This window comes from Elephas maximus, chromosome 9 (genome assembly GCF_024166365.1).
Source record: "Elephas maximus indicus isolate mEleMax1 chromosome 9, mEleMax1 primary haplotype, whole genome shotgun sequence".
Classification (NCBI taxonomy): domain Eukaryota; kingdom Metazoa; phylum Chordata; class Mammalia; order Proboscidea; family Elephantidae; genus Elephas; species Elephas maximus.
In genome coordinates this window covers 110,559,502-110,573,602 of record NC_064827.1, presented here as the reverse complement: position 1 = coordinate 110,573,602, position 14,101 = coordinate 110,559,502, and the positions used below count along the sequence as shown (strand labels likewise).

At 40.1% G+C, this 14,101-nt stretch overlaps 1 protein-coding gene across 2 annotated transcripts in view; it reads right to left on the bottom strand.

Moving 5' to 3' along the window:
• The window catches only part of CENPP (centromere protein P), a 381,210-nt gene that overhangs the window by 358,217 nt on the left and 8,892 nt on the right, over positions 1 to 14,101 (bottom strand). The window contains exon 2 of one of the 2 annotated variants that reach the window (XM_049896128.1): positions 7,138 to 7,319. The exons of the other annotated variant lie outside the window; for it this stretch is intronic. Coding sequence (XP_049752085.1) covers positions 7,138 to 7,319 — 182 coding nt within the window. The remainder of the gene's footprint in view (positions 1 to 7,137; positions 7,320 to 14,101) is intronic. 2 annotated transcript variants of the gene reach the window in all.

Here is a 14,101-nt window from a genome sequence, read left to right as displayed (position 1 = left end):
TGGAAACTCTGTGGGGCAGTTCTACTCTGTCATATAGGGTTGCTATGAGTCGGAATTGACTCGACAGTACTGGGTTTGGTTTTTGGTTTTTGGATAAAGAACAAAGATGAATCCGTGAAACATTTCATAACATGGAGGAATCTGGAAGGCATTATACTGAGTGAAATTAGTCAGTTGCAAAAGGACAAATATTGTATGAGACCACTATTATAAGAACTCAAGAAATAGTTTAAACACAGAAGAAAATATTCTTTGATGGTTACGAGCATGGGGAGGGAGGGAGGGAGGGAGGGAGAGGGGTATTCACTAATTAGTTAGTAGCCAAGAACTATTTTAGGTGAAGGGAAAGACAACACACAGTACAGGAGAGATCAGCACAACTGGACTAACCAAAAGCAAAGAAGTTTCCTGAATAAACTGCTTCGAAGGCCAGTGTAGTGGGGTGGAGTTTGGGGACCATGGCTTCAGGGGACATCTAGGTCAACTGGCATAATAAAACCTATTAAGAAAACATTCTGTGTCCCACTTTGGTAAGTGGTGTTTGGGGTCTTAAACGCTAGCAAGTGGCCATCGAAGATGCATCAATTGGTCTCAACCCACCTGAAGCAAAGGAGAAGGAAGAACACCAAAGACACAAGGTAATTACGAGCCTAAGAGACAGAAAGGGCCACATAAACCAGAGACTACATCAGTCTGAGACCAGAGGAACTAGACGGTGCCCAGCTACAACTGAAAACTGCCCTGACAAGGAACACAACAGAGAATCCCTGATGGAGCAGGAGAGCAGTGGGATGCAGACCTCAAATTCTCCTAAAAAGACCAGAGTTAATGGTCTGACTGAGACTGGAGGGACCCCAGAGGTCATGGTCCCCAGACCTTCTGTTGGCCCAAGACTGGAACCATTTCCAAAGCCAACTCTTCAGACAGGGATTGGACCGGACTATGGGATAGAAAATGATACTGGTGAGGAGTGAGCTTCTTGGCTTAAGTGGACACATGAGACTATGTGGGCAGCTTCTGTCTGGAGGGCAGATGAGAAGGCAGAGGGGGACAGAAGCTGGCTGAATGGACGGGGAATACAGGGTGGAGAGGAGTGTGCTGTCTCATTAGGCAGAAAGCAACCAGGAGTACGTATCAAGGTGTATACAAATTTTTGTATGAGAGACTGACTTGATTTGTGAACTTTCACTTAAAGTACAATAAAAATAAAATAAATGGTTTGGGGGTTCCTCAAAAAGTTAAACACAGAATTGCCATAAAAATCCCAATAACAAACCTATTGCTGACAAGTCAATTCCAACGCACAGCCACGCTTTAAGACAGAGTAGAACTGTCCCATAGGGTTTCCAAAGAGTGGCTGGTGGATTTGAACTGCCAACCGTTTGGTTAGCAGCCGAGCTCTTAACCGCTGTGCCACCAGGGCTCCAGAATTATATGACCTAGTAATTCCACTCCTATGTACATACTCAAAAAAACAGAAAACAGGGATTCAAATAAATACTTGCACACCAGTGTTCACAGCATAATTCACAATAATCAAAAGGTGGAAACAAACTAAGTATCCATCACAGATGAGTGGATAAACAGACTGGTATATACTCACAATGGTGTATTTTTCAACCATAAAGAAAAAAATAACATTGTAATACATGTTATAACATGGATAACCTCGAAAACATTATGCTAAGTGAAATAAGTCAGACACAAATGGACAAATATTATATGATTTTATTGACATGAAGTATCTAGATAGGTAAATTCATACAGACAGAAAGTAAATTACTGGTTCCCAGGGCTGGTAGTAGGGTGGAATGGGAAGTTACTGCATAATGGGTATAGAGCTTTTGTTTGGGATGATGAAAAAGTTTTGGAATAGAGAGTGGTGGTGGTCACATAACACTGCGAATGTAACTAATGCCACCGAAATAAAAAACAGTAAAAACAAAAACATAAAGATCATTCTTAGCTTAGAGACCATCCAAAACACACAGGTCAGATGTGTCTCAGACCACAGACACTGCTCTGAATTTAACTGATTGCTAAAAAAAAAGGGCTAATAATAAATTAATAATTAAACGATACAGAAGGAAGGCTTTTTCTGGTATTTAAAGTTCCTTTATAGGGTCACTATAAATTGGAATCAACTCCACGGCAACGGGTTTGGTTTTGCTGGTTTTATATCATAAATCCAATCTTCAGTCTCACAAAAATTGAATGGTGATCCTACATCAACAAAATGCTTCTCGTGAATTCATCACAACCTGCAGCAAAATCTAGCCCTTCAGGAATGAGAACTAATATTGAGGCCATCCTTACTATAATAATTTCTTCTCTTCAGAGACACTCCAGCCTTCTTTGCAAAAATTGTTTAACTTCACTCATGTTATAGACAAATGACCTTCAATTTCTTCTTAGGTAAGCCATGGAGTAAATTTCTCCTACATTTGTTTTGTAGGAAGCACTTCTTGCTGTAACTATAGGACAAGCTGAATAATCTGTGGTTAAGCTATAGAACTACCACCCATCTTTCAGTCCGTCATACTGTGGTAGCTTGCATCTTGTTGTGATGCTAGAAGCTATGCTATTGATAGTTCAAATACCAGCAGGCTCACACTGGTGGACAGGTTTCAATAGAGCTTCCAGACAGAGTAGGAAGAAAGGCCTGGAAATTTACTTCCAAAAATTAGCCAATGAAAACCTATGCATCACAACAGAGCATTGTCTGACTTCCTCGGGACATGTCATTAGAAGGGATCAACTGCTAGATAAAGACAGCATGTTTGGTGAAGTACAGGGCCAACGAAGGCAAGGGAGATGCTTGGTGAGATGGATTGGCACAGTACTGCAATGATGGGCTCCAAAATGCCGGCAATCATAAGGATGACACAGGACCCAGCAACGATTCATTCTGTACATAGGGTCACCATAAGTCAGAGTCGACTTGACCGGAACTATCTATCTAAGCTAAAGCAAAAGCCACTTGACTGCCTAAAATAGACTAAGCTGGATTCTAGAATGTACTTTCAATGTCTGGGTTTTAATAAACAAATTATCATTTCTTTCTGGGCACTGCCTGCATTGCAGTTGGCCACTGTATCCTGTCCACAGTCTGAAACGCTATTGTATGCGTCAGATGATTCAACAACTCATCCTACAAAACAAAAGAAGGAATTAATCCTAGTCCAACTACAAACGATATTCTCAGGACATCCTCCTGATCATGACAAGCAAAAGCACCCTAGTGATGAAAATACAAACATCATGGTTTAATATCTCATGGACTGATTACGTCCACCCTTGGCCAAAACGGTATGCTGAGCAAAGAAAAGCAGCCCTTGACATCTTAACCTGGCCTGAAGCTAACAGTTCCGCCACAGTGTTGTTAGGTGCTGGCCTCATTTTCATGAGCAGGCCATGGCGTCATCCTGGGGAACATAAACAATCTCCCAGAGCACCACAAGACAAGGTCACTCTAACCATGATTACGTGACACAAAAAACTCAGGACCACTGCATAATCTTTTCTAAGCTCAGGCAAAAACAAGGCCACAGTGCAAAATGCAAAAATTACAATACCAATAACCCCCTCTTCAAGGTAATATGAGTGGCTACTGCTTCTTTACTAATTACAGCTTCAGCCACGCTTCATTCCTCTCACCTTCTAGATAAGGTATTGGGGTCCAAGCCACCCACACATCCCTGGTCAACAGAGACGACGCACACGTGCAGAGGAAACCCAAATGCAGCTGGTACAAAGTTAAAGCAAAGGTTGACTTGAAAGTGGCTTACGGTCTGAATGCGCTACCCAGGCCACCAGATCCACCAACGGTGTTTCAGCACAACCTCTGCCCAACTTTGGCTATATGCTAAGTTATGCAGACACGGGCAACTCAACAGACAAAAAAAAAAAGAAAAAAACTGAGCAGAGACATCATTAGACACACATGGTGAGGGAAAAAGACCTCACACATTTAATCCGGGGAACTTACTATGCAAACAAACACCTGAACAAAGCCAAGAACAATTCTCAAAATGAAAAATAAGAATTAGCATGCTATGTCGCTGGGCCCCTTCCAGGCCTGCTGCTATCTTCAGTGATACAGCCCTTGATCCGTGTTATAGTTCTTTTAGGAGCTTCCTTGCTTCCTTTCTCTGTTTCTTCTGCTTCTGTCTGCTTCCTGTCTTCCTGCTTCTTTCTGTCTGGAAAATCTCTGTGGGATTGGCTGCACATATATACAACTTCTCATCAATTTCAAGGCATGGCCCCTCCCAGGGAGGGGCAACAAACTTCATTTGCATAGTAGGCTGTAGTCATATATTTGCATACTCCATAGTCACATCGTTTGCATAGTATATTGACCAATCCCTGCAAGGGCCAAGGGCAGGCTACAGCGCAGGACCAGATGAAAAGTACCAAACTGTTTACAGATTACCCAAGAAGTGTAACAAACCCTCTGGGTTGAAAACTAGGGCAAAGGTATCTAACTCCTCAGGGCTTAGGGGAAAAACCTCTCAAGTTGTTTTTCCAAAGAACCAAGGTAAAACGTCACATAGAGGAACTCATTTCACCAGACATACATAGAAAGTGCAACCTATATTTAGAAAAAAAATACTTCACAGAAAAAATACTTCAAAGTAGGTTACAAATATATTCAAAGAAGAAAGAAAACCATGATGAAATCATTTAAAGTACAAAGAAAATGACTTAGTGAATAAAGAATCTCAAGAAACAGAAATTATTTAAAAGAACCAAATTAAAATCTGGAGTTGAAAAGTACAATATCTGTGTAAGAATGGCATGGTACCAACTGTAAACGGTGGAGGCAGGGGCATCTGACCTCTTCGTTTACCTTCACAATGGAGGGAGGAGGCTCATTATCAACATCAGCCCCAAACTGATTCCTATGAAGTAGAGGTCAGACATATCTCCTTCTCTCTAAACTTTTTACCAATTCTGACACCAACACCAGCCGTCCCTCCCACGGCACTCTCTACTTCTCTGCTGGGTTGGATAATTCGTTACAATGGCCACACAAAACTTATAGACAATACTCATAGTTATGGGGTTTATTAGGGAAATTACAGAATACAGTTTTTCAATCAGGACAGCTTCTTCTCAGCCATGCTCGCAGGCAGTCCTCTCTCTGGCCCTGAGCCCCTTAACCTCCGCCTGCTCAGGCAAGTGTTACAAAGCACTTTAGCTCCAGCAATAAGTACCTGGAGGTACTCCACTCCACCAGTAAGCCTTGGCCCAAAGGTGCTCAGCTCTCTCACTCTGTGAGCCAGGAAGCCCACTGCACTGTCTCCCACTGGTCTCCTCGTTCTGCTACCTCTGCTGCTGCCATGTCTCTGTAGCTTCTTCCCACCATCTCCAACGTTACAGCCCTCTCGCTGTGTCTCCTGGTCTGGGAGGTTTTTGACACAGGGGTCCCAGGTCCTAATGGCATGCTCCACTCCTGTCTCTTCTGCCTGGTGGTAATTAGGTCCGCTTCTGCTCTGAGACTGGCTCTCTTTTAAGCCTAGCGGGATGGTAAAACTGACCAATTCCCTCATTAGGGTTCCATTCCCTTTATTTGCATGGCCCCACCCACACAGGGGTCGATGCACCTTATCTGCATTCTTAACAGGCTGTCCAATCCCCTTGGTGGGACACAAACACTGTATTTGCATGTCCCATCCAATCATTACATGGGAATCACAAAGACTATGGCTAGAAGGGCCATATTAATAATTCACTGTACCACAACCTGAAATAAAAATTTCTATACAGTGGTTCAACAGCAGATGTGAGAAGGCAGAAGAAAGAGTCAGTGAACTTAAAGACGACAGATCAAGAGAAATTATCCAATCTGAAAAACAGAAAAAGAGAATTTGGTTGTACATAAGCAGCCTCAGTAGCTTTTTTTTTTTTTGGCCATTGTTGTAAATATATTTGTCACACAACTTTTGCCAATTCAACTTTTTACAGGTGTACAACTTTTTGACAGCATTTACCATAAGCAACTGTGTATCCTTATCCTTAATCAATGCGATTGGAGCTGTGCTCTTAAGGAGCTGTACCAGCTGACAGTAACATGAACAGGAAGAGACATCCGCCACGAGAAGAGGTGGAACCTGGCCCAGATACGTGAGGTAGCAGCCAGGAGAAGCCAGGGAACATTTCTGCTCTGAGTGCTGCACCAGCAGGAGGTTTCTACTCCAAGGGCTGTCCTGGCCAAGAGCTGTCTTGACTGCAGAAGGGAGGGACATGCCCTCTGTTTCGGGGATCTTTCCAGATTTTACCTCTGTACCTTTTACTGATGCTGCCTGTTATCTCTAGTTATATCTTGCCTGGTTATATCCTGTTACTATCCTAATAAACCACATAACCTGAGTATAGTCTATGAGCTCTGTGAAATGTGACAGCAAATTATCAAACCCAGTAAAGAAAAAGAGTACCATGGGAGGAAAAGCTAGAGTCAGAAATGATGTAGAAAATGGAAAGCTGAGATATACTTGACCTCTACCTCATAGGAATCAGCTTTATGCTGATTCTGATTTGCAAAATTATCCTTTCAGTTCCCCTTAGTTGAACTGCCCAACCCCTTCTGAGGGTTACTCATTAAGGTTATGGCAGTGGAAAAGTCAGGAACCAGTTCCAAAGTTTCTGACACCCAGTTGTACTGCTGAATTAACTTCCTCTTACCTGTTAGTGCATCACAAAGCCTGGGCAATAAAACTCAGTGACTGGAACCAGAAATTCTCCTTCTGGAAAAAGGCCCAGACACTGAAACATTGATCTTGGCCATAGATCAAGAGATTTAGGAGTAGAGAGCACTGTAGATGTGCAGCCAGCAGCTTTTATCTTACTAAGGGAATGACCTGTAAGATGCTGTTGCTGTCCTTACTCACCTCTGTTATTTGACTGCTAAGTTACTTGATAACTGTGACTGTATCTTCTTTAATATCTGCCTCAAACAGCTTTTAAGAGTACTGCACACACTGTGATGTTCAAAAGACATCTGGCTAAGCAAGTTTATCACAACAATACTTACAAATAGTTACCTTACAGAATTTTAATTCAACATTATGACAACCAAATTCCTAAGCAAAATAATGTAAACTTCAATAACATTTCTAGGTTAAAATCAGTGCTTACTTTTTTCTGTCATCACAGTGCTTGTCAAGTCCTCTGTTTTCTTGGAGTACTTTCTTATGCTGATGCCCGTAAGTGTACTTAGAAGTGAAAGTTCTGATTCTAAATGTCCAAGCTGTCTCCTCAGATCTTTTGAAGACTCCAATCGTTCAGATTCTGATTGGTATATATTTTTAAATGATTTTCTAGAAAGCAAATATCAGAAATAATCACTCAAATGAGGAAACCACTAAGTGTTTTACCTGATATACCCTATTTTCTTCGAACCATTCTCATTTCGTCCCTCTTACTCTCTTCCCATTAAAACTTCATAAGGATTTCCTCAAAACCAGTGTGGCTACTAACACAGTAAACTTTAATTTCAGCATAATACAAATGTACCCAAATAATTCTAACATATTTCTACACGGTAGAGACACCTTTAAAATAAATCATAACCAGAGTAGTTCGCAAAATTAAAATGTCAGTTCGAATCCAGGAATTTCCAACCTAAATGTCTGATATCACAAGATATCTCAAATTATTTTAAAAGATGTTTTGAAATTAAAAATAAAACTCAATTAAGTAACTTTAATTTCTAATATGAATAAATATCATAAAGCACTTGATAGTAAGAAGTTTTCTCATGAAATCTAAAAATATAAAAAAAAAAAGAGGGCAAAAATTCCATAGGAATTAAAAATTAAACACTATAGCCAGATATTCTTCATGGAAAACATGTATTTCTATTTTTCTTTTAAAGAAGAGTAAAATTGAGGGGCAAAGCCAAGATGGCAGACTAGTCAGACACACTAAGCCACCCCACTGCAACAAAGACCCAAAACACCAAGTAAAACAGATACGGATGTCAATCCTGGAACCCTGAACCTTAAATGAGGGGATGAAGTATTAGGTTAGAAGTCACTGAGGAGAAGAAGAAACTAACAGAAAATGGGTAAGGAACAGAGATATGGGATGGAGGTTCCCAGCCAAATGGCATGACTCAGTGTGGCCATCTTGGAATAAAACCAACAACCCCACACCCAGAAGGTAACTCTACAGAATTCCCAAGAAGAGACAGAGGTACAGAACGGACACACAGACATATTTTTTTAAAATATATGTTTTGTCTATAAAAACAAAACATATTTTTTTAAAAAAGGATGAAGAACACCAAAGACACAAGGTAATTATGAGCCTAAGAGACAGAAAGGGCCACATAAATCAGAGACTACATCAGTCTGAGGCTAGAAGAACTAGATGGTGACCAGCTACAACCAATGACTGCCCTGACAGGGAACACAGCACACAATCCCTGATGGAGCAAGAGAACAGTGAGATACAGACCTCAAATTCTCATAGAAAGGCCAGACTTAATGATCTGACTGAGACTAGAAGGACCCCAGAAGACAAGGTCTCCAGACCTTCTGTTAGCCCAAGACAGGAACCATTTCCAAACCCAACGCTTCAGACAGGGATTGGACTGGACTATAAGATAGAAAATGATACAGGTGAGGAGTGAGTTTCTTGGATCAAGGATACACATGAGACTATGTGGGCTCCTTTCTGGAAGGGAGAAGAGAAGGCGGGGAGGGGCGGGTGGGAGAGAAACTGGCTGAATGGACACGGAGAATACAGGGTGGAGAGAAGCAGTATGCTGTCTCATTAGGGCGAGAGCAACTAAGAGTACATAGCAAGATGTATATATATTTTTGTATGAGAGGCTGACTTGATTTGTAAACTTTCTTTTAAAGAACAATAAAAATTAAAAAAGAAAAATGAAAAAGAAAAGATGGCTCCAGTAAGCGACCAGAATATAGTACCAGTTGACCTTCTGGCAGAAGAAAAGGCACTGGAACGACCTGATAGGGAACTCAAAAGTCTAATATTCAGGCCTCCCCAAGACATTAGGAAAGAGATCAAGGAAAACGCAGACAAAATCATGGAAAATACTGACAAATCCAACCAAAACACAGCCAAAATCAAGGAAAACATGTGCAAAGCAAGAGAAGAATTCAACAAAATAATATAAGAACAAAATGTCAAAATAAAAAAACAACTAGAAATCATACAAAAATTACAATTAGAAATCCAAAAAATAAATTAAATTTCAGAAATGGACAGCACAATATAACACAGACAACATCCCTGATCACAAAGCCATAAAGGTAAAAAATAACAAGAGGAAGGAAAAAGAATAAAAGACATGGAAACTGAATTACACCTTGCTTAAAAACCACTGGGTAGTAGAAGAAATCAAAGAGAATAAAAAAATTTCTAGAATGAAAACACATCATACCAAAACCTTTGGGACGCAGCAAAGGCCATACTCAGAAGTCAATTTACAGTAATAGGTGCACACATCAAAAAAGAAGAAAAGAACAAAATCAAAACATTAGCCCTACAACTCAAACAAATAGAAAGAGAACCGCAAAAGAAGCCCAAAACCACCGGAAGAAAGGAGATAATAAAGATCAGAGCAGAAATAAATTAGAGAACAGAAAAACAATAAAAGAATCAACAGGCCCAAAAGTTGATTATTTGAAAGAACCGTTGGCCAAATCGACAAAAGAAGAACAGGAGAGGAAGTAAATAACCCAAATAAGAAACGAAATGGGGGACATTACAACAGATCCAACTGAAATAAAAATGATCATAACAGAGTACTATGAAAAACTGTACTCCAACAAATATGAAAACCTAGAGGAAATGGAAAAATTTCTACAAACACACTACCTACCTAAAGTAACACAAACTGAGGTAGAAAATCTGAAAAGACCAATAGAAGAGAAGAAATTAAAAGGTAAAAAAAAAAACTCCCAAGAAAAAAATTCCTGGACCAGATGGAGAATTCTACCAACCATTCAGAGAAGAGCTTACACTAGTACTATGCAAATTATTTCAGAACATAGAAAAGGAAGGAATACTTCCAAATGCATTCTACGATGCCAGCATAACCCTGATAACAAAATGAGGCAAAGACACCACAAAAAAAGAAAATTACAGACCAACATCCCCCATGAATATAGATGCAAAAATTCTCAACAAAATTCTAGGCAATAGATTGAGCATCATATAAAAATAAGTAAATACACCATGACCAAGTGGGATTCATACCAGGTACGCAAGGATGGTTCAACATTAGAAAATCAATCAATGCAATCTACCACATAAGTAAAATAAAAGAAGTACGTAATCATCTCAATTAAAGCAGAAAATGCATTCAGTAAAGTCCAATTCCCATTTCTGATAAAAACTCTCAATATAATAGGACTAGAAGGGAAATTTCCCAGTGTAATGAAGGGCATCTATACAAAACCGACAGCCAACATCATTCTCAACAGAGAGGCTGAAAACATTCCCCCTGAGAACAAGAACAAGACAAGGACGCCCTTTATCCTACTCCTATTTAACATTGTGTGGAATGCCTAGCTAGAGGAATAAGACAAGAAAAAGAAATACAGGGCATCGAAATTGGTAAGGAAGACGTAATACTGTCCCTATTTGTGGATGATATGATACTATACATAAAGAACCCTAAAGACTCTCCAAGAAAACTACTGGAACTAATAGAAACAGTCAACAAAGTAGCAAGATATGTGATAAACATACGAAAATCCATTGGATTCCTATACACCAACAAAGAGAACTAAGAAAAGGAAATCAGGAAAGCAAGATCATTTATGACAGCCCCCCAAAAAAATAAAAGACTTAGGAATAAATCTAACTAGGTCATAAAAGACCTATACAAAGAAAACTACAAAACACTACTGTAAGAAACCAAGAGACCTACATAAATGGAAAAACATACCATGCTCATGGATAGGTACACTCAACATTGTGAAAATGTCAATTCTACCCAAAGCAATCTACAAATACAATGCAATTGCCATCCAAATTCCAACTGAATACTTTAACGAGATAGAAAAACTAATCGTTAACTTTATATGGAAAGGAAAGAGGCCCCACATAAGTAAAGCATTATTGAAGAAGAACAAAGTAGGATGCCTTGCACTAACTGACCTCAGAACCTACTATACAGCTACAATAGTCAAAACAGCCTGGTACTGGTGCAACAACAGACACATTGACCAATGGAACAGAATCAAGAATTCAGATGTAAATCCATCTACCTATGGACAGCTGGTCTTCAACAAAGGACCAAAGGCTATTGAATGGGGGAAGAGCAGTCTATTCAACAAATGGTCCTGGCAAAACTGGATGTCCATCTGTAAAAAAAATGAAACAGCACCCATATCTCACACTGTACACAAAAACTAATTCAAAATGGAGCAAAGACCTAAATATTAAAAACAAAAACTAAAGAGGTCACAGAAGAAAAAATAGGGTCAACACTAGGGGCCCGAATATACAGCAGAAACAGGATATAAACCATAATCAGCAATACACAAACACGAGAAGATAAGCTAGATAGATGGGATCTTCTAAAAATGAAACGCTTATGACACACTAGTTAAGCTAGTTAACCAAAAGGGCAGCAGTTCAAATCCACTGGCCACTTCTTGGAAACCCTATGAGGCAGTTTCACTCTATCATATAGGGTCGCTATAAGTCAGAGTCGATTTGACGGCAATTTTATTTTTTTAATGCTCATCGAAAGAATAAAAAAAGAACTTACAAACTGGGGGAAAAAATTTGGCTATGACATAACCGACAAGGTCTAATCTCTAAAATATATAGGAAAATCCAACACCTCTACAATAAAAAGACAACCCAATTAAAAAATGGGCAAAGGATAAGAACAGACACTTCATCAAAGAAGACATTCAGGCGGCTAACAGACACATGAAGAGATGCTGGGGATCACTAGCCATTAGACAAATGCATATCAAAACTACAATGAGATACCATCTCACCCCGACATTACTGACACAAATCAAAAAAACAGGAAGTAACAGATTTTGGAGAGGACGTGGGGAAATTGGAACTCTTGTGCACTGCTGGTGAGAATGCCAAATGGTAAAACAATTTTGGAAAACGATATGGTGCTTCCTTAAAAAGCTAAAAATATCTACCAAACCCACTCCTAGGAACATATCCTAGAGAAATAAGAGCAGTCACACAAATAGACATATGCACAGCCATGTTTATTGCTCCATTATTCACAACAGCAAGAAGATGGAAACAACAAAGTGTCCGTCAAAAGATGAATGGATAAACTATGGTACATACATACAATGGAATACTACACAACAATAAAGAACAATGATGAATCTATGAAATATCTCACAACATGGATGAATCTGGAGGGCATTATGCTGAGTGTAATAAGTCAATCACAAAAGGAGAAATACTGTATGAGACCACTATTATAAAAACTCATGAAAAGTTTTACACACAGAACTAAACAATCTTTGATGGTTACAAGGGAGGAGAGAGAAAGGGAAGGAAAAACACTACCTAGATAGTAGATAAGTGGTAACTTCAGTGAAGAGTAAGACTGTACACAATACTGGAGAGGCCAGCACAACTTAACGAGGGCAAAGTCATAATAGCTTCACAGACACATCCAAATGCCCTGAGGGACTGAATTACTGGGCTGAAGGCTCGGGAGACATCTAGCTCAATTGTCGTAACATAGTCTATAAAGAAAATGCTGTACATCCAAACGTGGTGAGTAGAGTTTGGGGTCTTGAAAACCTGCAAGCGGCCATCTAAGGTACATCTACTGGTCCCATCTTGGCTAGGGCAAAGCGGAATGAAGAAAACCAAAGACACAAAGAACAGATTAGTCCAAAGGACTAATGGACCACAACTGCCACAGCCTCCACCATACTGAGCCCAGAATGCCTAGATCATGCCCAGTTACCACCCCTGACTGCTCTGGCAGGGATCACAATAGAGGGCCCTGAACAGAGCAGCAGAAAACACACAACAAAATTCAAGTTCACCAAAAAAAAGACCAGGCTTGCTGGTCTGACGGAGACTGGAGAAACCTCAAGAATATGGCCCCCAGACACCCTTTTACATCAGTACTTAAGTCACTCCTGAGGTTCACCCTCCAGCCAAAGACAGACAGGTTACAGGGCCAACAGTAACACACATGAGAAACATGCTTTGCAGTTCAATCACATACACGAGACTAATGGGCACACCAACCCACAAGCAAAGGCAGGAGGCCAGGAAGGGACAGGAAAGAGGGGAGAATGTTGACACATTGCGAGGTTGGCATACAATGCCACAAAACAATTTGTGTACTGACTGTTTAATAAGAAATTGATTTGCTCCATAAACTTTTACCTAAAGCACAATTAAAATTAAGAAAAGGAGTAAAATTTTAGCTAATAATCTCATTGAATGGTATTTTACTCTCTGGCATCCTTTATTTCCCCCTTAAACTCTATGCTACATTCTACACTGTTGACCTCTCCAGCTATCTTAAAACATTCCTTCTTTGGTTTCTGCGGCATATCCTGTTTCTCCTTTTACAGCTTGAGTCCTCCACTGTCTCTGCTTTTTGCCTCTTAGACAAAAACCCTATACTCTGGCTGCTGCTTAGGAAAGCATTTTCTCATTCCAGAGGCATGCATGAGGCAATAGCTCCTCCATGCTGTTAACTCTTAAAATACACCTCTAACCACATATTTCTTCTACTGCAAGGTTATTGTTGTTGTTAGCTGTCAAGTTGGCTCCCAAACCATAGTGACCCTATGCACAATGGAATAAAATGCTGCCCAATTCCACACCATTCCCATGATCAGTTGCAGATAAGACAGCTGTGATTCATGGGGTTTTCACTGGCTGATTTTGTGAGTAGATCAGAAGCCTCTCTTCCTATTCTTAGTCCTATTCCTATTCTGGAAGCTCTGCTAAAACCTGTTCAGCATCATAGCAACATGCAAACCACCACGGGAGAGACAGGTGCGTTGGCTGGGAATCAAACCTGGGTCTCCCACATGAAGGCAAGAATTCTACCAGTCAACCACCAATGTCTAAAACTCATTGCCATCTAGTCGATTCCTACTCA